Source organism: Lithobates pipiens, unplaced genomic scaffold (genome assembly GCF_037356315.1).
Source record: "Lithobates pipiens isolate NorthernLeopardFrog02 unplaced genomic scaffold, aLitPip1_a1.2 Scaffold_8, whole genome shotgun sequence".
NCBI lineage: Eukaryota > Metazoa > Chordata > Amphibia > Anura > Ranidae > Lithobates > Lithobates pipiens.
This window is the reverse complement of record NW_027507903.1, coordinates 157754126-157780209: the sequence shown is the minus strand read 5'-3', so window position 1 is coordinate 157780209 and position 26084 is coordinate 157754126. Positions and strand designations below refer to the sequence as shown.

Here is a 26084-nt window from a genome sequence, read left to right as displayed (position 1 = left end):
CCTACTTTTTCCATTGGGTGAAAAAATGGCTTGGCACTCTGAGATCAACTAAACCTCAGTTAAATACCTGGTCTTTTTACACAAGAATTCACATTCAGTTCCTGCATAGCGTAAGTGCCGGTTCACACAGGAGCGACTCAGATCCGACTTCAAGTTGCCCCAAGTCACCTCAGGTCGCACAACATGTAGAAATCAAAGTGAATGAGAGCAGTCTTAATGCACACTACTGAATTCGCTCCGACTTCAGAAAAGGTTCCTGTACTACTTCAATCCGACTTGTAGGCGACTGGTACCCATTGATTTCAATGGAGGTCGCCTCCAAGTCGGATCTCCGTCTATACAGAGGCGACTCTCGGAGAATTATCAGCTCTCAAAAGGAGTTCCCCCCGAGAGCTCATTCTCTGATTGGCCACGGCAAGTCGCCTGGCCTGGGGCGACTTAAAGTAGTGTTGTAAGTCGCGTCCAAAAGTCGTGTTGCCCCTGTGTGAACCGAGCCTTAGAGGTGTACATAACGTATATGTACAAAATAATCCTTAAAGTTGTGTGTAATTTAATCTAAAAACCATGATCCAGGCCACAAGCTCACTAAGAGGATATGTTACCATTACAGTAATGTTTTGTATACATTCACATAAAGACTGACTTGTAAATGAAAACAGAGCAATCAAATAAAATGTATGAATTCAAAATAAATTTTTTACTGTGTATAGAATTTATTTACATAAGAATTCGAACAGGTAAACCTTCAAATTTACACAGCTGTAAAAATGACAGATCACTCTTTACATTATATTATACAATAATCTACCTGCCAAAAGTCAAGTCTGTCTTAAGTATTAAAGTCGTTTTCTGTCAGTTATGAATTATGATGTATAGAAGCTCCCAGACAGTGCAAATCTCTAACAATTACAAGTGATTAGAAACAAACAGGAAATAGAGAATGAACAAATACTGTAAAAGGAAACTTGAGGATATGCAAGTAATAATGCCATAAACTGAACTTTGGCTCTTTTTTGTTAATTGCCTCTAGCATAGGGTTTGTGAGCAGCTTTATGGACTTATCCAAAAGAATCTATACTGTGTCAAGGTGGACTGAAAAGTATTACTGCATATTAAGACAGCCGTGACCGCAACATGTGAGGCAGCAAAGTTTGACTATGGAATATGTAAAACTAAGCACTCTGAAGCTGATGTTTGAGCTTTAGATGCATAAGAATCCCCATTTGCCTGGTGTACATGTTTGCAATACAGATTAAATGTAAAAAATCCTGGAGTTGTATATCTGCTGTGTTACAGATAGTTAAATCTCAGGATAGGTATGTCACCCTTTGGATAGCTGCAATGAACTTTCACTGAGCTCTGATAGTATAGCTTTTGCTATGCTTCCAGTACTCCAGGCAGGAGACTTGACACTTTCCGTCCTGCTATTTTATAGAATCACAGAGCGCTTTGGATTCTGTGGACAATCACAAAATACAAAGTGTTCTATAAGGCTGGGTTCATGCGGCAGCACGCTCTAGCTCACAGGAGGGGTCCGGTGCGTCTCCATTCACCGTTTCAGGTCTGATGGCCCGAATTTTGGGCCAAATTCAGAACCTAAAACGGACCAAAAGACGCACAGGACTCCTGTGCAATTCGCACCGGACCCGCTCAGAGATATGTGAACCAACTTCATAGAGACCCAGTCACAATCTCCTACTATGCAAATTGGATGCAGAAAGTCAGCATCCAATTCGCACTAGTATGAACCCAGTCTAAAATGGACAAGGGAGAAAAGGCAACCAGGTAGGAAAGCTATAGGTGTAGTGAGAGCTCTTATCAATGAAAGCGCAAATTGTCATATAAAGCAGCAATCTAAGTGATGGTATACAACTTTAACTTGTGAGCCAACATTTTTGTTAGGTTGTCTGTCTGTTTTTTGCACATAGAGTATTTGCCAGATACTTTAAGCCTGTTTTTTTTTTTGGGCAGTGCACAGTCCTGGATAATTTAAGTATACAGTTGTATAAATTACATATGAACAACCTTAAGCTATGTAAATTACAGGTCTTAAAATAGATTTGAAAACAGGCTTGTCCAACAGATAACACAAACGTGATTTTTTGCAGTTAAAGTATTCCGAAGCTCTCTGCAGCGTTCATTTAAGTGATGCACTCCATGACATGAATCTGCAGCGTGTCCATATCTGGTACCGTCAGCTGACACTTAGGACATGTATGTATATGTAGGCTTGGCTGCTCCACGCTCTCCGCTCCTGCAAATATCATATTTGTAGACTTAGGAAGTGTAAATATAGCAAGGAAGCGATTACCATAGCTTTAATGCAATAAAATGCTAGTATGTTAAGTTTGTACATCTTTTAGTAACAACCACATTTCTTAATGTCTGGTACTTCCATATTCTGCCATTTTTGCAGCCATTGCTTGCCCCATGTAACTGTTTACTCCAGTCTGTACTAAAAAAAAAAAAAAATATTTAGTGTCCCCTACACTGCAAACTTAAAATACCATTTTCATCTGGGGAAAAGGTATAGAAAACAATACTCCCAAGTCACTCTTTTTGTAATTTATCCAGTCACAGCCTCTCCAAAATGAGAACTTACATTGCAGGATCAGAGGTCCTGCATTGCATGCAAGCACGTTGAGGGCCCATGCTCATACCGGGAGAGGAGCAGATTGGGTAGAGAATGAGAACAAAGGTTAAGTATTGCTGCTCACTTTTTTCCTCCTATTGCAGCTTTAAATTAAATTAAAATATGCAAAACACAAAAAGTCTGGTTTTCAAGTTTAACTAATTTTTCAAATATCCAAGCTCTGTTTTCATTGTGCATAGTGTAGGAAAGGGTTCGAACCCCTGTCAGGTCTTTGTTGTCTGTGACCATCTAGGGAGAAGCATGCTCTCTGTTACTGTATTAAAAAAAAAAAAAAAAAAAAAATGGATATCACTGTTAACAGGAATAGCAACTCCTCCAATGAGGACATTAGTCTAGTTGCAACTGAGAGGGAATTTCCTTCATTTAGAGCAGGGATCTGCAATTAGCGGACCTCCAGCTGTTGCAAAACTACAACTCCCATCATGACTCTGCCTCTGGGTGTCGTGCTTGTGGCTGTCAGAGTCTTGCAATGCCTCATGGGACTTGTAGTTCTGCAACAGCTGGAGGTCCGCCAATTGCATATCCCTGCTTTAGAGAGATTACACCTTTACTTACTATGTTGTATCAAGACAGGAATGAGAGGGGGAAAAAAAAAAAAAGCCTTACACAGACTGCATGAACAGCAAACATGTTTTAGCCACTCTAGGTATATATTATTATGCACCATGGAAAATAGCTGAAAATGTTCAACAGAGAATGACTTTGACATTTTTGCAGTACTTTACCTCTTGACATGAGGTGGGGACCTTCTGATGAAGGCACATGGCGTCTCTGAAGCTGCTCTATAGAATGCCTGAAAGAAAATATTTTATTTAGTTACATTTATTGAGAAATGTTCCTTGTGCTGATGCCAACCATCCTAAATCAAAATCTTTAGTCCTCCAATCCTAATACACAATAATCTGTGGGGGTTAACAGGTGCAGAAATTGTCATAGGCACTCATTAAGAGTCTTTCCCCATACAACACATTCAAAGAAGCTGTACTGTAGCATTCATCAATGAAAATCGCTCCTATGAATGGGGGCTGCGGACCTTTCGTTCACCGAGGGGGGGTGGGTAAGCACAGTTGGCACTCTTGAGTGCCTATGACAGGTCAAGTGGCTGTAACTCCTTAGAGCAATGGAAGATTACTGGTGAGGATGGAACTTTACAACTAGGACAGCCAGCAGCAGGTTTCAGCCCTTAAATACACTATATTGTCAAAAAGTATTGGGACACCTGCCTTTAAATGCACTTGAACTTTAATGGCAACGCAGTTTTAGTCCGTAGGGTTCAAAATTGAGTTGGCCTACCCTTGAACCTACAACTTCAACTCGTATGGGAAGGCTGTCCACAATGTTTAGGAGTGTGTTTATGGGAATGTTTGACTATTCTTCCAGAAGCGCATTTGTGAGGTTAGGCACCGATGTTGGACAAGAAGGCCTGGCTCACAGTCTCTGCTCTAATTTGTCCCAAAGGTGTTCTATCGGGTTGAGGTCAGGACCCTGTGCATGCAAGTCAAGTTCCTCCACAACTTTATGGACCTTGCTTTGTGCACTAGTGCGCAGTCAAGTTGGAATACGATGGGGCTATCCCCAAACTGTTGCCACAAAGTTGGGAGCATGAAATTGTCCAAAATGTCTTGGTACGCTGACACTCTAAGAGTTCCCTTCACTGGAACTAAGGGGCCAAGCCCGATCCCTGAAAAATAATCCCCCCCCCCCCACTCACCACCAAATGATTTGGACCAGTGCACAAAACAAGGTCCATAAAGACATGGATGAGTGAGTTTAGGGTGAAGGAACTTGACTGGCCTGCACAGGGTCCTGACCCCAACCCAATAGAACACCTTTGGGATGAATTGGAGCAGAGACTGCAAGCCAGGCCTTCTCATCCAACATCAGTGCCTGACCTCACAAATGCGCTTTTGGAAGAATGGCCAAACATGCCCATAGACACACACCTCTAAACCTTGTGCACAGCCTTTCCAGAAGAGTTGAAACTGTTATAGCTGCAAAGGGTGGGCCAACTCAGCATTGAGCCCTACGGACCAAGACTAAGATGCCATTAATGTTCATTTGCGTGTAAAGGCAGGTGTCCCAACACTTTTGACACTATAGTGTATGTAATAACTTGACTAGCGCAGGACATGTCAGCCATTCCATAATGCAGTATGGAGGGGTTTGAAAAACCACAGCTTGTGTCATTTATATTCAATGTAAAAGTATCATAACTTACTGTCGTATACAAAGTCTAAAGTAGGGGTGTCCAAACTTTTTTTCAAAGGAGGGACAAACATTTTGCCTGACGTTCTTTGAACCAATAAAATTTGTGTGTAAATAAAAAAAAAAAAAAAAAAAAAAAAAAAAAAAGCGTGTTCGTCCGAGCACTAATACACTACCCAACAAGATTTCTCGTGGCTGTGTGTGGTGAAGAGATGAGCTTGGGCATGTTATTTGGATATACCATATTTATCAGCGTATAACACGCACATTCACTTTAAGAGGGAAGTTTAAAGAACTGTAAAGCAAAATAAGAGTCAGTACCTATCAGTGCAGCCTCACCATTGCCATGAATGCAGCCTGATTGATGCCCATCTGCAGCCTCAGAGGGGACAGGACGAGCGCCGACAGATAGACATACAGGAGAATCTCCTGTTTACTTGTCAACCTCTTTAATACAAAAACGTGACTTCCTATTGGAGGCTGCCGAGTAAACTGGAGATTCTCCTGTATGTAATCTGTCAGCACTTGTCCCGCCCCCTCCGAGGCACCGATAAATACGGGTGTATGTATATATCTGCAGTGCTCAAGGATTTGTTGGGGGGGCCACACAAGAGTAATTATATATTACACATACATACATATACACACACTAAAGGGTAATGTGAGGTGCTGAACCTCAAGTTGGCTAGTGCTGCTCTATCAAACTATACTGCAATAATATTTAGCCTGGGGTTCATTCAAATATGTTGTTTTTTTAATTTTAAGCTATTATTTACAATCAATGAATACCTACATTCCCTTCAGAGATTCATTTTCTTCCAACATGAGTGCCAGCTGTGTTGCCAAGTCCTCCTTTTCTTGATGAATATTTTGCCTGGCTTCTCTCTCCGCATGAAAATCAGAACAGTAGACATCAACCTATAAATAAGATATATGTATAAACCGTGCGCTAATGAACTGCAATACACTTTACTGTAATTCTCTTATTTTAACCTAGCTTCCATTAAGAGACATTACTGTCACCCACAAGGTGGTGTCTTGTAGCTACCAGCTCTGCAATACTAGTTTCAGAATTAAACAAGGAGCCCTTATGGTTTTGAGCTGGGGACAAGGTGGCCTCAAGACTTATTACTGCCTTCTTTCCGAAGGTAGTTTGTCTTTCACCTCAACCAAGACACTGTTCTTCCATCCCTCTGTCTGGCTCTAGTTTGCCAAAAGGAAATTTCCCTCTATTGTTTGGATGAAGTTAAGGCTTTAGGAGTCTCTCAGCCATTGCTTCTTTCAGAAAGGGTAATTCCCTTTTTTGTCATCCTGGATAAACCCCAAAAGAGTTCACCAATTTCTCCATGCACCACCATCAAAAGCCTATGGCCTCAAGGATCAGGTTCCAGTAGATGCAAGGTGAACGCCACAAGATCTGTAAAAGTTCCCTGGGTTTTTTGGCACCAGCAAACAGTTTCTTGGATTTACAAGGTTGCCATTGGGTCTTCTTTTTGTACGTTCCCCAAGTTCTATCAGATGAAAGTTTTGGCTTCATCTGATGCCAACTTCGGTGTAAGGTGCTTCAGGTGGTCCCTTTGAGCTGCAGACAGTTCCCAGTTTTGTTTTTGTGTTGGTCCTATTAGCATTTGTTTGCCATGTTACCCATCCTGTAGTTGGACTGCTTTAGCAACTCTCAAAGGTTTAGGACTTCTGTACTGCTTTGCTACACTGGAGCGGTGTGCTGGCAGGACGTCAAAAAAAGTCCTGCAAGCAACATCTTTGAGGCTCTTTAGGAGCGGTGTATACACCATTCCTAAAGCGTCCCTGTCCATTGAAATCAGTGGGCGGTGCTGCAGATTTGTAGGCGCTTTCAACCCTTTGTCTGCCGCTAGCAGTAACTAGTGGTCAAAAACCTTTGCTAAAAATAGTGGCGCTTTACTGCCGACACCCCCAAGCGAAAGGGTTCTAAGTGTCAGTTTTGGATTAGCTTCTACAGTGATCCGGCTATTCTGGAGTTTTGTCACCTTGCAAACAACACAGCAAGTAAAAGTAGTTCTGATTTAGCATACCTGAGCTTTGAGAAGTGCTATTGTCTCAGCATCTTCTGTATGTTTGTTGACTTCCTTCTGCAGCTCATCGATCTCTTGCTGTTTTTTAGCCAGAGCTTTTTCACATTCATCCAGCTTTCCTAATAAATGTGTCAACTGTGCTTTTGGCACCTTCTCGGCCTAGACAAAAAAAAAAGCACAATTGGTGACATTATGTGATGAAAAAACGCCAATTTAAATTGTTTTGTTTTGAAGACTGTAGAGAAAATATATTTGTGACAGATAGTTTAAAGGGATTGTAAAGTAAAATTTTTTATTTTTTTAAAATAACAAACATGTAATACTTACCTCCACTGTGCAGCTCGTTTTGCACAGAGTGGCCCCGAATCTGCTCTTCTGGGGTCCCTCGGCGGCTGTCTCTGCTTCCTCCAGCAGGTACTTCTCACGTTCATGCGAGCTCCCTCGCATGGTGAGAAGCACCTGCGGGCGTGCTCCCGTGATACAGCCGGCGGCTATAGCCGCTCGCTGTATCACACGGCCCTGCCCCCGGCGCCCTGCGTCATTGGATGTGATTGACAGCAGCACGAGCCAATGGCTGCGCTGCTTTCAATCCATCCACTCCAGCCAATCAGCAGCCAGGCTGAGCGGCGAAGCGGATGGTGGGGGCGAGCACGGGATTTTTGCGGTGTCTGGTAAGTAAAACGGGGGGGGGGGGGGGGGGGGGGATTGGGGGCGCCGGCAGTCTCAGATGTTTTTTCACCTTAATGCATTAAGGTGAAAAAACATTTACCTTTACAACCCCTTTAACCACTTTGGGGCAGTCTTTTGCATTGTACGGTGGACGGGCGACTCCTACAGGCACAGCGATGTACCTGTACGTTGCCTCCTCCTTCCAGGTTCAGGGTTTGCGAGATTAGACACAGCAGGATTTTGTCAGCAGCTACCAGCCAATAATTCACAGTTGGGACCTGCTGAGACCAATCAATCACAGCCCACAGCCCTGCATTGTCAAACACAACAGGGCTCTGTACATCTGTACCGAGGGAACAATCTCTTTGTTTCAGTTTCAGATTGCCCGCAGCACTATCACAGTCCCACTATAAATAAAAAAAAAAAAAAAAAAAGGTCACTGATCACCACCATTACTAGTATATAAAAATTTATATATATATATATATATATATATATATATATACATATATATATATATACATATATATATATATATATATATATATATATATATACATACACATATATATATATATATATATACATACACATATATATATATATATATATATATATATATATATATATATATATATATATATATATATATATATATATACACACACACACACACACACACACACACACACACACACACACACACATATACACAAACCAATCACTATACACTTTTTGGCCAAAACTTAAGAAACGTGACTCTTTTTTAATGGACATGCTCTGTAGCAGAAAGTAAACTTTTTTTCATCATTTTCACCCAGTGGTGATCAAATACCACCAAAAGAAAACTATTTGTCTGGGGAAAAAAAAAAAAAAAGATATAAATTTGGTTTGGGTACAATGTTGCATGACCACGCAATTACCAGTTAAAGTAGTGCAGTGCTAAATACCAACAAAATGACCTGTCATCAAGGGGGTAAAAATCTTCCGGAGCTAAGGTGGTTAAAAATTGGGGCAATTTTAATTTTTTTTGTTTATATATTTTAGTGCTTAGAATATATAATCACTGTAACATTATCAGTTAATGCCGGCCATACACGGTTCGAGTTTCTAAAGAATTTTCTTTCGAAAATCGTATCTAAGAATTTTCGTACGAATTTCTCACCATTAGTGGGCTGCAACAACCGATTTTCGTGCGGAAATCTAATTATTTTCTAATCGATGGGAGAATTGTGTGAGAAATGTAAGAAAATAAAAATTTACGGAGAGAAAAGAAGAAGATTCCTGGCCATGAAATTTCTTTTCTGTAGCAACATGGGGTGAAATTGAAGGCTTGGTTGGCCGAATTTCGAAAATAAATGGTGGCACCATCGGATCACAAAAAACCCCCCAAAAAAACCTCTGCTTTTGAAAAGAAAATTAGTTTGAAATTCGACCATGTATGGCCAGCATAACGTTCATATAGCACTGCTCACTCAGCAGCTGAAAACCTAATCTCGAACCACAAAATGCCCACTACCAAAATCAGGTCACAGCAGGAGAAAATCTATAATCAGCAGCTCACTTTGCTAATTAGCTAATGCTGTGTGTACAGAAACAAAATCAGAAATGAAGACCACAACGTGGCCACTTTCTCTGTGCTCCCTCACCATAAATGGAGCATTGTAGAAGTGACTGCGTTACTCTCTTCCACATACTGTAAAAATGGTCAACTGTTAGAGCAGCCGGCCTATGTAACTCTTTGGTTGGCACAATTTATTACTGGTTATCATATGCCACCTACAAAAGAACTGACATTTATGGGACATGTCATTCAGCAACCTCCTAAAGCCATGAAAAAGACTCAAAGTTTATCAGTGAAAGCACACATGTACAGCAATGCACCCAGCTGTGGCCTAACAGCCACAAAAGAGCTACAGGACTTCTTTATCAGTGGGGACTTCTGCTTACTACTAACAAAACAGTCTATTGGTAGACACTTGGTACAAGCCCATGCCTGTTATTACATCTCCTTCCTGCTGTATTGTAAAAGCTTTTCTGTCTATGCCTGGTGTATATCTCCTGCCTGGCCAATGCCACATTTCTAATTAATCACTTCAATACCGGGCACTTTCACCTCCTTTCTGCGCAGGTCAATTTTCAGCTTCCAGCGCTGTTGCACTTTGAAGGACAATTGTGCGTTCATGCTACACTGTACCCATACAAAATTGTTATTTTCTTGAGCCAGAGCTTTCTTTTGGTGGTATTTAATCACTTAAGCCCTGGACCATTTGGTTGGCAAAAGACCAGAGCGTTTTTTTTTGCCATTCGGCACTGCGCCACTTTAACTGATAATTGCGCGGTCGTGCGACATGGCTAACAAACAAAATTGACATCCTTTTTTCCCCCCACAAATAGAGCTCTTTTGTTGCTATTTTATCACCTTTGCGGTTTTTATTTTTTGCGCTATAAAACAAATTATTTTTTACATTATTCTATAATAAATATCCCCAAAAGATATATATAAAAAAAAATTTTTTCCTCAGTTTTGGCCGATACGTATTCTTCTACATTATTTTTTTTTTTTTTACAAAACAAATATTGCAATAAGCGTTTATTGATTTGTTTGCGCAAAAGTTATTTTTAAGGCATTATTAATCATTTTTTACTAGTAATGGCGGCGATCTGCGATTTTTATCGTGACTGCAACATTATGGCGGACAGATTGGGCACCATTCACATTTATACAGTGATCAGTGCGATTAAAAATGTATTGATTACTGTGTAAATGTGACTGCCAGTGAAGGGTTTAACCACCAGGTGGCGCTGTAGGGGTTAAGTGTGTCCTAGGGAGTGATTGTGTGTGTGTGTGGGGGGTTCTGTGTGTGACTTGACACTGATCACCCGATTACTGGGAGCGGTGATCAGTGTCTTGTCACTAGTTAGAACGACGAAATGCCCGTTTACATCAGCTCTTCCCCGTTCTTCCTCTCAGTGAGACTGTTGCGGGATTCCCACAGACAGAGGCCGCGGGACCCGCGATCACACTCATGGAGGTCGCGACATGTGCCTGCAAACCTCTTCTTAAAGGGCAACGTACAGGTACGTTTATCTGCCTGTACGTGCCCTTCTACCGACCTGAGCAGTCGTGAGCCGGTCGGCAAGCGGTTAATCACCAATATTTTATTTTAACAAAAACTAAAAAAAAAAAAAAAAAAAAAGTTTTAGTTTCGGTTAGAAAATTTTGGAAATAAGCAATTTTTCTCCTTCACTAGTGTGCGCTGATGAGGCTGCACTGATATGCGGCATTGATGGGCACCAATTGGCACTGTTGGGGGGCTGCACTGATCATCAAGACACTGATCATCAGTGCAAATGTCCCTTATCAAACTTGCCGATTACAGGCTCTTGTTACGCTGTGTAGCATGTGAGGAAAGGAATGCAGATAACTAGCAAGTTTGTTTACATGTGATCAGCTGTGATTGGACACAGCTAATCACATGGTAAAGGGCCGCTGTGATTGGCCCTTTACCCTGATCTGTGATCAGCTGTGTCTAAATGTGCACGGGGGGTGTGGTTCTGGGAGAACAGTTGTGGGAGGGCATCCACGAACAAACGAGCTACAGCGGTCAGGACGTAGTCAAACAAAGTAGGCTAAAGCCCCATACACACTATCAGATTGTCTGCGGATTTTTTTCCTTCGGGTTTACCAAAACCATGTAATGCAAGGGCCTGTCTGATTGCATACACATTGAAACCCCTAAGGTTTGACCTCATATTATATGGTTTTGGTAAATCTGATGGAAAAAAAAAAAAAATCAGCAGAAAATCTGATAGTGTGTATGGGGCTTAACTGAAATTTTGTAACAACCAGTTTCAGTAATACATTTTTAAATCTTTTCTTCCTTGCGACTAGTGGAGACACATTGCAAATAACTAAAACCTAAAAAAAAAAAAAAAAAATCTTTCTATTCGATTTGCGTCATAACAAACATAGGAGAATTTTGCTGCAATCTGGTTTGTGTGTTTCTTTACCATCAAAATGCATGTTTCCCATCAACGTTTGGGGTATCATTAACATTTAATGGCACTGCAAGAGTGACGCACACTTTGTACGCATTTCTATGTGCGTTCCCCTAACACAGATGTGAATAGATCCTAAGAGATTGACATGCATTTTTGGTGCAGACTTGAAATAATTGGAAAATTAGAAAATGCACCAGAAAGTGCAGAATTCTGTATTTGTTTCCAGTGAACTTCAACATAACTCATTTCTGTAAATGGTCCCTATTGAAAAAAAAAAATGTATATATTTTCTCACGCCCATGCATTTAACTTGCACTGGAACATGCAACAAAACATATCACAGTGCACATTGTAAATAACTTATTTTAAAGTATGAATGTATATAAATCCTCCATTCTTCGGCTCAACACGAATAAAAATTTTACTATTTTTTGACATTCTCAAAAAAGCAATACTATGAATATACATTCAGGGCCCACTCAGATCTTTTTGTTCTGGTGTGTGATGTTAACATGCATTTTGTTTTAAAGGAGTTGTAAAGGCAGAAGGTTTTTTTTTTTTTTAATCTTCATGCATTCTATACATGAAGATAAAAAGCCTTGTGTGCAGCAGCCTCCCCAGCCCCCTAAATACTTACCTGAGATCCATTTATGTCCACAAATCCCTCGGCCATCCGAGATTCTCCTTCCTGATTGTCTGAGACACGGCAGGGGTGCCATTGGCTAACTGACTATGACAGCCGCGGGAGCCCATCAGAAGAAAGAGGGGGTGGGGCTAAATGTAAGCTCCGTGTCTGAATGGACACGCGGAGCTGCAGCTCAGCTGCCCCCATAGCAATGAATGGTGCCTCAATATACCTTTACAGATCACAATGTAAAGATCTGGCATACTACATTTCAAGCAAACAAAGAATTCACTATAAAAAAAAAAAAACACATTTCATGATCTTCATAACATGTCCCATGAATTTACCTCTGCTTTTTTTAACAGCTCGTAGTCCAATTTCTGTTTGTTAAATGATTCCTGCAGAGCCGACATCAGCCTCCTTTTTAAAAAAAACAAGTGCAAGTCATTTGTAAATATACAAGACAAAGACACAGGAAAAAGTGATAAACTTTAGGTTCTAGTTTTCCTGAAAAAAACAATATTAAAACTGGAATGAAGTCGTAGATGAAAAAACATGGGATGTATTTGTTTTGCAATTATACTGAATAGGCAGCCACTGGTTTGAGCTAGGCATTTCAAGTCAGATCACACTTACTTTTGTTCTTCAGTTTTGCTCTGCTCCATTTTGATTTCAGACTTCAAGCTCTCCACTTGGAGCTCCAATGTTTTGACAGAACATAGAAGTTTCTGTCTCTCATCCACATCAAACTGGTTATCTGCAAGCTTCTTCTCAAGAGAAAAACATCTGGAAAGTAGAGAAACAAAAGTGCCATACTAAGATTAAGTGTGAAAGGTAGTCATTTTTAAATTGCATCATATAGAATATATTGATTCCTTCTAGTATATCTTGGCAGCACTGAGGTTGTTGGCCCAATCACAGCACTTACCTGCCTGGAGTTGGCATGTTCTCCCTGTACCTGGGTGGGTTTCCTCCCACACTCCAACGACATGCTGGTAGGTTAACTGGCTCCTAGATAAATTGGCCCTAGGATGTGCATGTATGAATGTGAGTAAGGTACTTTAGATTTTATGCTCCTTAAAGGCAGGGATTGATGTGAGTGTACAATATATGTGTAAATCGCTGCGTAAATTGATGACGCTGTACGAGTATCTGTAATGAATAAATACTACTACTAGTTTGCTCCCTAGGCATTAAGGCATGTGCGGATAAAATATTTCAGCACTCTGGAAAATATCAACCATTCAAAAGGCTAATATATGAATAGTTGTGAAAGCCCACAGTCACAACATTTTTCTGCTTAATTCTGTACGCCCTAATATGCTCAATATGCAGAATCACTCAGGTTTCACTCAGCCTGGCACAGGAATCTAACAGCCAGTGATGCCAACAGAAACTGAAAGAGCAAAAGGTCAGTTCATCGATTCGGATTAAAAAACAAACATCTAATGAGGACTGCTCCCATAGGAAATGATGACCCCATAAAAAAATTCACAACCATTTTATTTCATTTAATTGTGGCCTGTGACCAATTAGCAAATCACTTAAGTGGCCCTCGAGCACTCCTGCTGTACACACTTGTACACTCGGTCAAACCTGTGCTCTATGCCCTACGCTCATTAAAGTACAGTAGCTTTTTTGAGTGTATCTAGGTATTTTTTGGTCCTATAGTTTTCAATACGAGCACCCGTAAACACGCAATAAGCGTGTGTGTGTTTTAACACCTGAAGAACTGCTGTCCTCCTCTTGCCCACCTTAGGAAACAAACTTCTTAAGCCTGATACACATGCAAAAACGTTTTTTTAAATGCCTGAGTACACCTGTAAAACATCTAAAAAAATGCTTCAAAATCAGCAGGAATACACTCATGTCCATTAAAATATGCTTTTCAGTGCGATGGCAATCCATGCAAAATGAATGGACTGCAACACGTATGTGCAGTACCGCACTACAACAGTCTGAACAGAGCCCTAAAAGTTTGGCTTAAACTGACTGCATGAGCAAAGTACAGGTTTGCTGGATGCCAAACCTGTTAAAACAGCTTTCCTGACAGACTCCATGGCAGCCTACATATGGGTTAATCCCGCCTCTCCTACCTCATAGGACCCCACTCCCATAAATCTTTGCTTCTGTACAGAGACTGTTCCTTTTTTGGTCCTCCTCCTAGGACCAAGGTGTTTGCTTACCTTATGAAGAGTTCCGGTCCAGTCCTGTTTGCACGAAGATCCTGATGGTGGTTATGGATTCCAGCAGTCCCAGCTATTAGCCGGGTGGAGACGGGCGATATATGCGATGCCATGAAGAGCTTACTAACCTGCCATTGGCAGGCAAGCGGCAATCTGGCCATACATCCTTTGCTATTAGCAGGAGGCCTCTGTTTTGATGTCCCGTTCCTGACTGGGGGTACTCCACCCACTGCACGATGGATCGGGATCGTGCTGTGGTGGTATCGTATTGGTTTAATTATTTCTCATTATGGCAGCCTGTTTTTGTGTGTTTGTCTTTTCCGTGCCATTTCCTTGTATGTATGGTGGCTGGAGCGCATCTGCGTTCCAGTCCGCCGCCTCTTACGTTCATTCTGCGCAGGCCTCGTTCGGATCGAGGCTTGGTTCGAACGTACGCGGTTTTCGGAAGACGGCGGTGGTCGCGCATGCGCGCGAACTCCGCTGGCCGATGCCGGGGGGGCGTCGTGACGTCACCATCGGCGCCAACATTCAAAAAGCTGTCAGATACAGCTATGGTTGGGATTGCTCTGCGGGAGAACGGCGGCTTCCCGGTGTGCTGTGTGTCTTGCTTGGAGGTATGTTCTGTTTGCCAGTAAGCTCTACTATTGATTCGTTTTGGATGCTTATGGTGTTTTCAAATCTCTACAGCATACAGACATTTTCATTATGGACGTATCATCGCCCCCCCAGTGGCCAACCCTTACGCTGCAGGTAGGATTATAATTTCCTTCTGCTGGTTTTATTTTGGGTAACTACTTTATTTTCTCTTGCTGTAGTATTTTTATTTTCTATTTAGCCCTTCTAGGTCTGAACGTTATTTGTCAGCACGCAAAGATACTGACCAGTCTAGGTTACAACATCGTCATTCTACGTCAAGTTCTAGACGCTCTAGGTCACTCTCCAGACACCGTAAAGATAGGTCAAGATCTGGATCTGGTCATCATTCAACCCACCGTTCCAGCCACTCAGAGAAAGCCTGCTGGGGTTGTAAAACTCACGTTCCAGAGGGTAAATCTCTCTGCGAGTCTTGTTATTCTAGAGCTATGAAGGAAAGAGGAGCCGGAGACCAGCAAGTGGAAGCATTGGTCAGGAAGGTGGTTCAAGAGTCTCTGAACAAAGCAGAGTCTGATCGGATGTTTAATCCTCCTTCTGTTACAGCTCTAGTCGATGTAGACGCAGACCCTGTAATTCCGGGTCCCTCCAGACACAGTGTCTCCCCAAGTGAATCTTCGGATAGTGAGATTGATGAATCGACTGCAGGTTTCGATTTTTCTCTTGTTCCGCAGCTGGTCAGAGCGGTCAAGGATGCTCTAAAATGGGAAGATCCAGTTGAAGCACCCTCTAAACAGAGGAAGTACTTTAAACACCTTAAGAAGGATCGCCCGAATTTCCCCTTCTTGGGTGAGCTCGGGGAGATTTCAGACGAATGGGGAAAAGTGGAGAGGAAGAACTCCTTGATTTCCAAGATTGCCAAAATGTACCAGTTTAAAAGTGAAGACGTTAAATATCTGGATTCAGCCCCTCTTATTGATGCGGCACTAATGCGTCTGGTCAGGCATGTTACACTCCCTCTTGAAGATACAGTTTCGTTCAAGGATGGTCTAGAGAGGAAGATTGACACCGACCTAAAACGTATCTATATCACTGCAGGCATGGCCTGTAAGCCAGCTCTGGCTCTTGCGGCAGTGTCTAAAGCCATGGAGTCTTGGTCGGATGATGTTGGTGCAGCTTTGGGAAGCTTTTCGGAAGAACTTATCCGGAGTTCACCAGTACATGAACTGAAGTTAGCATCAGTCTTTTTGGGAGAAGCATCCCTTGATATTATCCGTCTAGTGGCACGTGTCATGCTCTCCTCAGTTACTGCGAAGCACGCTTTGTGGCTTCGTCCGTGGGTTGCAGATCCTGCCTCTAAGCAGGCATGGTGTAAATCAGGGTTCTTACCCCAGGATCGTCGCCTTTTGAATCAGAGGAAAGTCCAGCCTAGACAAGAACAGGAGCGTGCTAGAGATGCTCGTCGGTACAGGCCTGGTTGGGAATTTAGGAAGAACTGGAGAAGAAGTCAGTCTTCAGGCCAAAAATCCTCTAAGTCAACTACATCAGGGGGACGAGAGGCTTCTAAGTCCTTTTGATATGGGGCCTGTCCAGACGGAGCAAGTAGGGGCTCGGCTACTTCATTTCCGGCACGTCTGGGCAGCCTCGATTCAAGACTATTGGACTGTCAAGGCGGTCTACTCAGGTCATTCTTGGGTGTTCAACAGTCCGCCCATTTATCAGTTTGTTCCTACAATCTTACCACTTGTGGAAGAAAAAAGAAAGTACTCCTGTCTTACACAGACTCCCTGTTGGCCCAAGGTGCTGCCATTCCGGTCCCAACCAAGGAGAGATTTCAAGGGGTCTACTCCCCACTTTTTATGGTCCTCAAAAAGAATGGCTCTTTGAGACCAGTCATCGACTTAACGCATCTGAACTCCTTCATCAAGAAGGAAAAATTCAAGATAGAGACATTACTAACAATACGTCAGTCAATACAACCAGGCGACTGGTTGATTTCCATGTTCCGATCACAAAAGAGTTTCAGAAGTACCTTCGGTTCGCAGTGGGCCAATTACATCTTCAATTTGTATGTCTCCCGTTCGGGCTTACAACATCGCCTCAAGTGTTTTCGAAGCTCTTACTGGCTGTAGTAGCACTAATCAGGATCAAAGGTATACGATTACACCATTACCTAGACGATCTACTGTTGCTTATACATCGGACTCAAGTCATCTCTACACTCACGGAATTCGGTTGGCTGTTGAACGGGGGAAAAAGTCATTTGGATCCAACTCAGTCTCGGATTTTTCTCAGAGCCCAGTTCAACACGGTAAAGAATACCATTTCCCTGCTGTTGGAGAAAATTCCAGTGATCCGAGGCAGGATTCAGCTTGCATTGCATTCTCCTCTTCTCAGAGCCTCGCAGTGCCTCAAGATAATTGGCACTATGGTATCCACAGCCCCCATGATAAAGTGGGCACAATGGAGGATGCGTCCCTTTCAGAAGAGTTTTCTTCTACAATGGGACCAAGGGTCTCGAGACCATCTTGTCAGGATAACCCCCTCCATGCGGGAGAGTCTCTTCAACGAAAGAACCTCCTCAATTGCCATTCCATAGCTCCCGTCTCTTGGATCACGGTAACGACGGACGCCAGCAACAGGGGCTGGGGCGCCCTGTGTCTGTCAGAAATAGCCCAAGGCGTATGGGAGTTTCCAGCCTGAGACGTAGTTTCGAATGTTCTAGAGCTTCGTGCTGTTCTCTGTGCTCTTTAAGCTTTTTCTCACCCGATTTCGGGGACCTCGGTTCTCCTAAGGCTGGACAACACGACAGCAGTATCTTATATCAAGAGACAAGGGGGCACCCGCAGTCTCTCTCTGCTGAAGGAAGTAAGCCCGATCATGTCCTGGGCTCAGATGAACTTGGCAAATCTGACGGCGGTTTACCTCCCCGGAATTCAGAATGTCCAGGCGGACTTCCTCTCAAGGTTCTCCCTGGACAACGAGTGGTCTCTCCATCCCGAGGTATTCACATGGATTCCGTCTCTGGGGATCTTGCCAGAAGTGGACCTGTTTGCCTCCCCATGCAATTTCAAGCTGGAGAAATATTATACGAGGTGTCATTGTCCCCAGGCCTTCGGTATGGATGCACTGACGGATCAATGGAGGTTTCGCACAGCTTATGCCTTTCCCCCAGTTCCGGTCATCCTGCGATTCCTTTCAAGACTCAGGTGGGAGAAAGTAGAGGTGGTGACAGTTGCTCCATTTTGGCCCAACAGGCCGTGGTTTCCGCTCCTAATGCAGCTGAGTTTTTGGGATCCAGTTCCTCTCCCTTCCAGGACAGATCTCCTGCTACAGGGAACATCTCTTCACCCATGCCCGTCCCATCTTCATCTGATGGTCTAGTTCTTGAAAGGGGATGGTTGGAAGCATTAGGGTGTCCAAGTACCGCTATCACTACTTTACTGAACGCTAGAAGGCCAGGTACTAATAAGGTCTATAAAAGAATTTGGGCAAAGTTTGCTGATTATATTTCTTCCACTGGCGGTTCCTGTAGTGATCCAAAGATTCAAGACATTTTGGGTTTCCTACAGACAGGACTAGACCTATCACTATCAGTGAGTTACTTACGAGTTCAAATTTCAGCAATTTCGGCATTTACTGGCGTCTCCTGGGCCAAACACCGTCTTATCAGACAGTTTTTCAGGGGAGCAATAAGACTCAGACCCCAGAAAAAACCAAGCTTCTCCAAGTGGGATCTTCCTTTTGTCCTGGATTTCTTTTCAGAGGAAAGGCCTGAGCATATGGTTCAATTATCTATTAAGGCTCTCTCTCTCAAAGCTGCCTTCCTGGTGGCCATAACATCGACCAAGAGGGTCTCAGAGATCAGCTCTCTGGGTTGCAAAGGACCCTTTCTGACGTTCTTTCCGGATCGTGTGGTCTTGGTTCCCATGTTAGGGTCAAATCCTAAGGTCACATCTGTATTTCATGAGAACCAGGAGATTGTTCTTCCAACTTTTCGGACTTCCAGAGATTCGAAAATTCATCCTTTAGATGTTGGAGAAGTTCTAAAACAATACTTAGAAACCACAGCTCCCTTTCGGATTTCTGATCATCTTTTTGTTTACTTTCATGGAAAGAGTAAGGGATTGCCTGCTTTTTCCAAGAACCATTGCAGCTTGGATTGTTCAGGCTATTAAAGGGGCTTATAAAGCTAAGGGTTTGGCTCCTCCAGAGGCGGTGACGGCTCATTCTACCAGGAGCGTTTCAACATCATGGGCGGCTGCTCGTCATGTTTCTCTGGAAGTGATCTGTAAAGCGGCCTCATGGTCATCAATTAATACCTTTATGACACATTATTGTGTTGAGCTGGCTTCTTTATCTTCGGTTAATTTTGGTTTACATGTCTTCTTATCTGTTGACGGTGCCAATTAAACCTTTTTCTGTTAACCAGCAATTTCCCACCGGGTGTGTATGGCTAGTTATTTCCCATACGTAGGCTGCCATGGAGTCTGTCAGGAAAACGGAAAATTTATATCAAATACTTACCGTAATTTTCCTTTCCTGATGGACTCCATGGCAGCAGGAGTTCCCTCCCATTTGCTGGAGTAGGCTAGATTACGGAACACAGTCTCTGTACAGAAGCAAAGATTTATGGGAGTGGGGTCCTATGAGGTAGGAGAGGCGGGATTAACCCATACGTAGGCTGCCATGGAGTCCATCAGGAAAGGAAAATTACGGTAAGTATTTGATATAAATTTTCAGTTTTAATAACACAGAGTTAAATGTTCCTACATGCTGGATAGTGTTGGTCCTCCATGTGTATAAACATTCACTTAATGGGATGGCTTGGGCGCCAAAGTCCATTAACCCATCTCAAACCTCACTCTCAATTATCTCTTGCCTATAAAATGAGCATCATTAGGTTTACCTGTCTTCCAGCTTATTCTTAATCAGCTGAGCCCCATTTAACTTCTCATTTGTCTCATAAAGTTCTTTATTGAGGACTTCCACCTTTTGTTTAAGCATCTCTACTTCCCCAGATAGCTGGAAAACAGAATTCACATCATTCAGATATAGTAGTAATCTTTACCACCATGAACACAATATAACCATATACATTCAACTGTGACTATGCAATCAAGGTATGGGGTCTAATGTCCAGAATGAGCGCAAAATTGACTTTTCCAGTTCGTGGTTTTTTTTTTGTTTGGAACATCAGACCTAAAATTGGATTTGATTTAATTTGAGAAGTATGAACAATATCTTCAGCGCACAAAGGAAGAGTTTTTATGGGCTACCTGAGCTCAGTTCCAAACCAACCCAGGTAACCGTTTACTTGCTAAAAGGAATTGCCTTGAAAATACACAAAAAAAAAAAAAAAAATTTAGTTATGGTTGCAAAAAGGTCTGGTAGGCATCTAGGCAACTTTTTTTTTTTATTTATTTTTTTTTTAACATAAAAGTTAGAGTTCTCTTTATAAATGATCACACTTCTGACGACATCACATCGGCTTCTGGTCTTGGGGGCGGTGATGGTCATCTTGACAAAAAGCGGTGTATGTACCAAGTGCCACCCCCTAGGCACACACACGTGAGTGCGGTGTAATTGTAAGGTTTTAGATGGTTTAATAAAAGGCAGCTGCTTTGCGCAATTAACCTCCCCCCCCCGATACATTTTTTTCAGTGGCAGTGGATTGCATTGGAAGAACTCACATCCTGGTACTGTACATGTGAATGGTCAAGTTGGTGAGATACACAGTGGGTCCAACCAAAAAAAAAAAAAAAGCAGCGAGACCGATCTAGTAATCGAAGGTTCATCCATTGTGGTGCGTGTACATCCATGTGGGGGTCATGTGTTAATCTGTTAGGCAGGCCATAGATGGTGCATATTTTGCAGGAAATAAATTTGCACGGTTCCCCCTTCAACACAGACTGCACTGAAAGGGAAATCTCTCCTTTCTGAGACATTGTATTCTTCAATTGGGGGGGGCTGTGATATAATATAGTGATTATTGCTAGCAATTATGCCAGCCGCTAGTGAAAAAAAAAAAAAACACGCATGTGAAATCCGTCAGACTGGTTGTACGCAAAGTTGATCGACCGACTTGGTATATTCATCCTGCCTATATACTGTTCAAATCTTGGCTGGTTCCTACGGAACTGGCTGATATTCGAAACGTCTATAGCCAGCCTTACTAGTGGCACCAGCGATTGTTCACCTGCCTTTTGTATCTTAAGCAACTATTATTTCAACAGGGCTCATTGATACATTGGACATTAGTTGTGTTTTCTGGTGCCGTTTACATATTTTGTGCACTTTTAGGGCTCATACATACAGGATGTTTTTACAGCTGCTGTTAGGGGTGTCTGACATTTTTATTTATTTTTTTGTTAGCCTTTGTGTCCATGTACACAAACTTTCAGAGGCATTTGGAGGCATAAGCGTTTAGGGGCAATAGAAAAAAAAAAATGACAGCCTGTGCATCCAGGAGCAAAAGCTGTTGAGCTATAAAAACAAAAAACACTGCTAAACAATAACAAGCATTTAGCTTTTTTACATTATAGGGGGTGTTTTTACTGAACAAATGCCAAAAATAGTGTATACACGCCATTCAAAAACGTAGTGCTGGCATTTTTTAAACATCAGGAGAAGTCATTTTCGTTTGTTCTTTGGCAGTAGGATATAACAGCAAGAAAGAAAAACAGAACAAAAAATAAAAATCAGAGAGATATTCATTACCATTTACCACCAAATGAAAGCCCAATTTGTACTGAAAACAAGATATAATCCATCTGAAAACTCAAAGTAGTTGTGATGTACAGTTTTTCTAACACCCCTTTTACACTGAGGCATTTTTCAGGCGTTTTAGCACTAGAAATAGACTTTAACAAAGGACCTGAATTGCCTCTCATTCTTTGCAATGTGTGCTTTCACACTGGGGCGGTGCGCTTGCAGGACGTTATAAAAAGTCCTGCAAGCAGCATCTTTGGGGCGGGTTGGGAGCGCTGTAAATAGAGCTCCCAAAACACCCCTGCCCATTGCAATAAATGGGCAGCGCCGCAAAACTGGACTTTTTTTTTTAAAGTTAAAATCCACCCCGCTAGTGGGTGAAAAGCACTGCTAAAGCACGGCAAAAACGACTGGCGCTTTAGCGCGCGCTGTAGTGTGAAAGGGGTCTTACACATGTCAAAGTTGCAAAACTGTGTTCACGCATTAGGATTCGTTTTGCCCCCCTATGAAAGGGTTAATAGTACAAAAAAAAAAAAAATTGTCTGTAGCGACAATAATTTACAACTTTTTTTCTTAATTTACTAAATCAAAAAATTGTTTGCACATGAGGGAGGTCTCTGAATGAGGGACTTCATAGCTGGGTGAAAAGTATTAAAACAGATATTCCTACAATTAAAAAAGGTTGACAAATCACACCGCACATTTACAACACTGGCATGGGGATACATGGAAAAATGGTTGTTATGAGTTACAATCATGCTTGCAGTAAAGACGTGCATTTGATTAGTTGCAATGGATAATACACACTTTATAGTTCTGATATTTTGACACACAAGGCCAGTTATTTCCAGTTTACTTACAAGTTCTGCAGCCTGTCTCTCTTCATCAGTTTGCTCCACTATTGGCTCGGTTTCCGTTTCTTTATGCATGTACTGTATTGTTTTTTTTTCAAGATCCGACAGTCTAATAAACAAAAGATATTTAAATAACATTCTTTAGAGGAGGCATACATAACTAGGCCCATACTTTAAAAGCAGATATTCATTTTCTGTGACTACGTTTTACTCCAGCTGATTGGTACTGTGACTTTTACACAAATCAGACTCTAGGCCATAGATGATGCGATTTTTTTCTGCAACCATGGGAATCGCTCAATTTCCCCATCAACACAGTGCTGACAGGGAAATCCCTTCTGGTGAGCTATCCCCGGCGGGGGGCACGGGGAGCCGTTTCTGCTGGGAGAACACAGTGATTATTGATATGCACTGGCAATAATCCCATGAAAAATGTGACATGCTGGCTGTACCCAAATTGATTGATAAATCAACTTGGGTGCAATCAGCAATCTCATACATGGTTTGAATCTTGCCCGGTCCCTACTGAACTGTCCAAGATTCAAAATGGTCTATGGCTGGCTTTACTGAACAATAGTTTAAACAATTCACAATTACATTACAAAAGAGGGCGTTTTAGATTTGCTAGGGTTATATGTGTATAGGATATCCCCAGTTATCAAAAAACTATTTGAATAAGAATATTATTGTTATCTTAATGCTAAAGTAAATATTCCTGGCAATCTTAATGGTTCATTCACATGGGTGGCCAGGGGGTGGTAAATGCAGGCACTTAAGCTGCGGTTTTACTACACCCCCATTGCGCAGTGGGTCAGCATTTTCAGAGTTAAAACAGGAAGGGCGGAGGTGTCATATCACCTCCTTATCGCCCCATCAAGCAAGAATGATAGTCTGAACAAGCCCTAAAGCCTCGTACACACAATCAGATTTTCGGACAACCAAACATCCGTTTTTTGTTGCATGCTAGTCTCATGTCGAAAATGAAGAGGTTACTCGCCATACGACAATTCTTGTACGACTGAATAAAACCTCAGAAGTGACGTAATGTGTCGATTAATTTTTGTATGTATTCTTTTGTTTCTGAGCATGCGTAGTCTTGCGCTTACAATTCTTTTCATACGAAAACCGTAATTAAACAAAAATCAGACGCTGAGTTCACGTAGGACAAAAATTTTAGCAGGTAATTGCTGGCTGTATAAAGAGCAGCGAATAGCTGCAGCCACCGGTGACTTGTCATTATAGTTAACGGGGCTGGCAGGCCACACCTAGCCACTTAGAACTGCAGCTGGAATCTCCGATTCCTGACACTACTAATCACACCAGGCCAAATCGCCTCTGTGAATATAGCCCAACACTTCAATGAGAGATCCAGCTTGATAGCTTCCTGCTGGTTACTGGTAATTTCGAAGAAGCATTGGTATATGTATCAATTGACTTGCAGGCTCTAAGTCCAGATTCAGATTCTGGCGTTTTAGATTTTGCCAACTTCATACCAGATTCAGATCAGCAGCTCTCTTGCACACTGCTGCCTCAAAACTTAGCATTTTTAGGTATAAAGGTCTTTTTTTTAACTGATGTAAATGCAGACTATTGTTTTCAATGTACCTGTGCATAAGATGCATAAACATACACGGTGTATAAATCAGAGAAAAAAAAAAAAGAAATACGAGTAGTTTGTCACATACAATACACCCCTCAATATAACATTGCATCCTGGTAGGTAGAATTTATTTTCTGTGCAAATACGCACAAACATTTGGGCAGGGATACTGATGTTCAAAACATGAGTACTGTGTGCAAGTACCATAAAAGTGAGTTAGCAAAAGCCGCTTTCATACTTTTGCCCTCATGCATTCACTTTAAATCTACTTATGTATGTTAATGTCTAGTGCAGCGATTCTCAACCAGGGTTCCTCCAGAGGTTGCTAGGGGTTCCTTCAGCATTGGGCAATTTCTGCCTCTCAGATAAGTTCCCGCTGTTCCCAAGATCCCATTGATCCTTTTTAGCTATCTGTAAGGGGGCAATTCTTCCTAATGAGCACAAGTGTAAGGACCATTCTTCCCAACAGCCATCACACTAAATGTATCATGAATTGTAGATTTCTAATTTTTAGCAGGGGTTCCCCCCGAGACCGGAGAACTATTTCAAGAGTTCCTCTGTGTTGAAAAGGTTGAGAAAGGCTGGTCTAGTGACTGAATTTTTCTTCTCCTGCAATCATAATAGTAACTATTGGTAGAACTAGTAGAATTAGTAAAACTAACCAGCTGTGTTATACAATTCTCTACGGTCACCTATTAAATAAAACGGATAGCTACAACCAATACAAGCATACAATTTGAAGTGCACTGCATTGTTGCAAAAACTGAACAATGCAATGCATATTTAAATTTTGTTGTTACCCAACGTTAAGCAAAGCAAAAAATTTACAGTTCCAGTGTAATACTCCCATAGCTCACCAGACACTGGTAATCATTACACAGGAATAAACATTTGCACTTTAAATTCTGGTAGAGCAGGGACTGACTGCTGATGTGATGTGATTTACAATTATAAAAAAAAAATAAAGGAGGAGAAGGAGAAGAAAGAAAAAAGACAACATTATCCAATTGCAGAAGTCCCTTAAAAAAATCAAAAAGGTAATACAATGACTCACTTCTCATTTGCACTTGCAAGCTCTCTCTGCAATCGATCAAACTTTTCAGTTTCCTCACGCAAGCTATGGAGAAGGTTGCTGACTGCCAGTTCTTCCGATTCCTTTCCACAGTTGTCTTCATTGGAGGATGTTGTCCTATTACAGTAAAATACAACTACTCAGATATCCAAATACAATAGCTGCTAGTATTTCAGTTTTATGAAAAATGTATATATGTATATATGTATATATATATATATATATATATATATATATATATATATATATATATATATATATATATATATATATATATATATATATATATATATATATATATATATATATATATATATATATATATAAAAACAAACAAAAAAAAAAAAACCCTGACATTATTTTGGAAAGTACATTTTAAAATTGGCTTTCTACTTCAGTCTGCGGCCATCCATGATATTCTGTGACTGACGAATTACATTAAGATTCCTCATCTCTGCACGACTGCAGCCAACTATACCTTTAAAGTCAAGAATTTCTAGAATCCACACAACACTACACATGTAATTGCCACACCTCACATACAGAATTACACAAATAGCCCCAAGTCAATGACATGATGCTTGTATGAAATATGGCATTTCCAGCTTCCTTTTACATGGGTAAAGATTAGTAAAACTAACCAGCTGTCTTATATAATTCCCTACTGTCACTTATTAAATAAAACTGATATTTAAGTCAACCAACTCAAGCAAAGTTTTAAGTGCACTGCATTATTGTAAAAACTGAACAATGCAATGGATATTTAATATTGTAACATTAAGCTAAGATAAAATTTACAGTTCCCATCGCTCACCAGACACTGGTAATCATTACACAGCAATAAACATTTGCAATACTCCAA

At 41.5% G+C, this 26084-nt stretch overlaps 1 protein-coding gene across 1 annotated transcript in view; it reads right to left on the bottom strand.

The window, feature by feature from the left end:
- Positions 1–676: 676 nt before the first annotated feature.
- OPTN (optineurin) overlaps positions 677–26084 on the bottom strand; it is a 43313-nt gene continuing 17905 nt past the window's right edge. Inside the window, exons 6-14 of the mRNA XM_077474107.1 lie at positions 25205–25339; positions 22557–22659; positions 19895–20010; positions 12845–12994; positions 12556–12628; positions 6910–7068; positions 5652–5776; positions 3379–3446; positions 677–2254 (exon numbers count right to left, since the gene is read on the bottom strand). Coding sequence (XP_077330233.1) covers positions 2142–2254; positions 3379–3446; positions 5652–5776; positions 6910–7068; positions 12556–12628; positions 12845–12994; positions 19895–20010; positions 22557–22659; positions 25205–25339 — 1042 coding nt within the window. The 3' untranslated portion in view covers positions 677–2141. The remainder of the gene's footprint in view (positions 2255–3378; positions 3447–5651; positions 5777–6909; positions 7069–12555; positions 12629–12844; positions 12995–19894; positions 20011–22556; positions 22660–25204; positions 25340–26084) is intronic.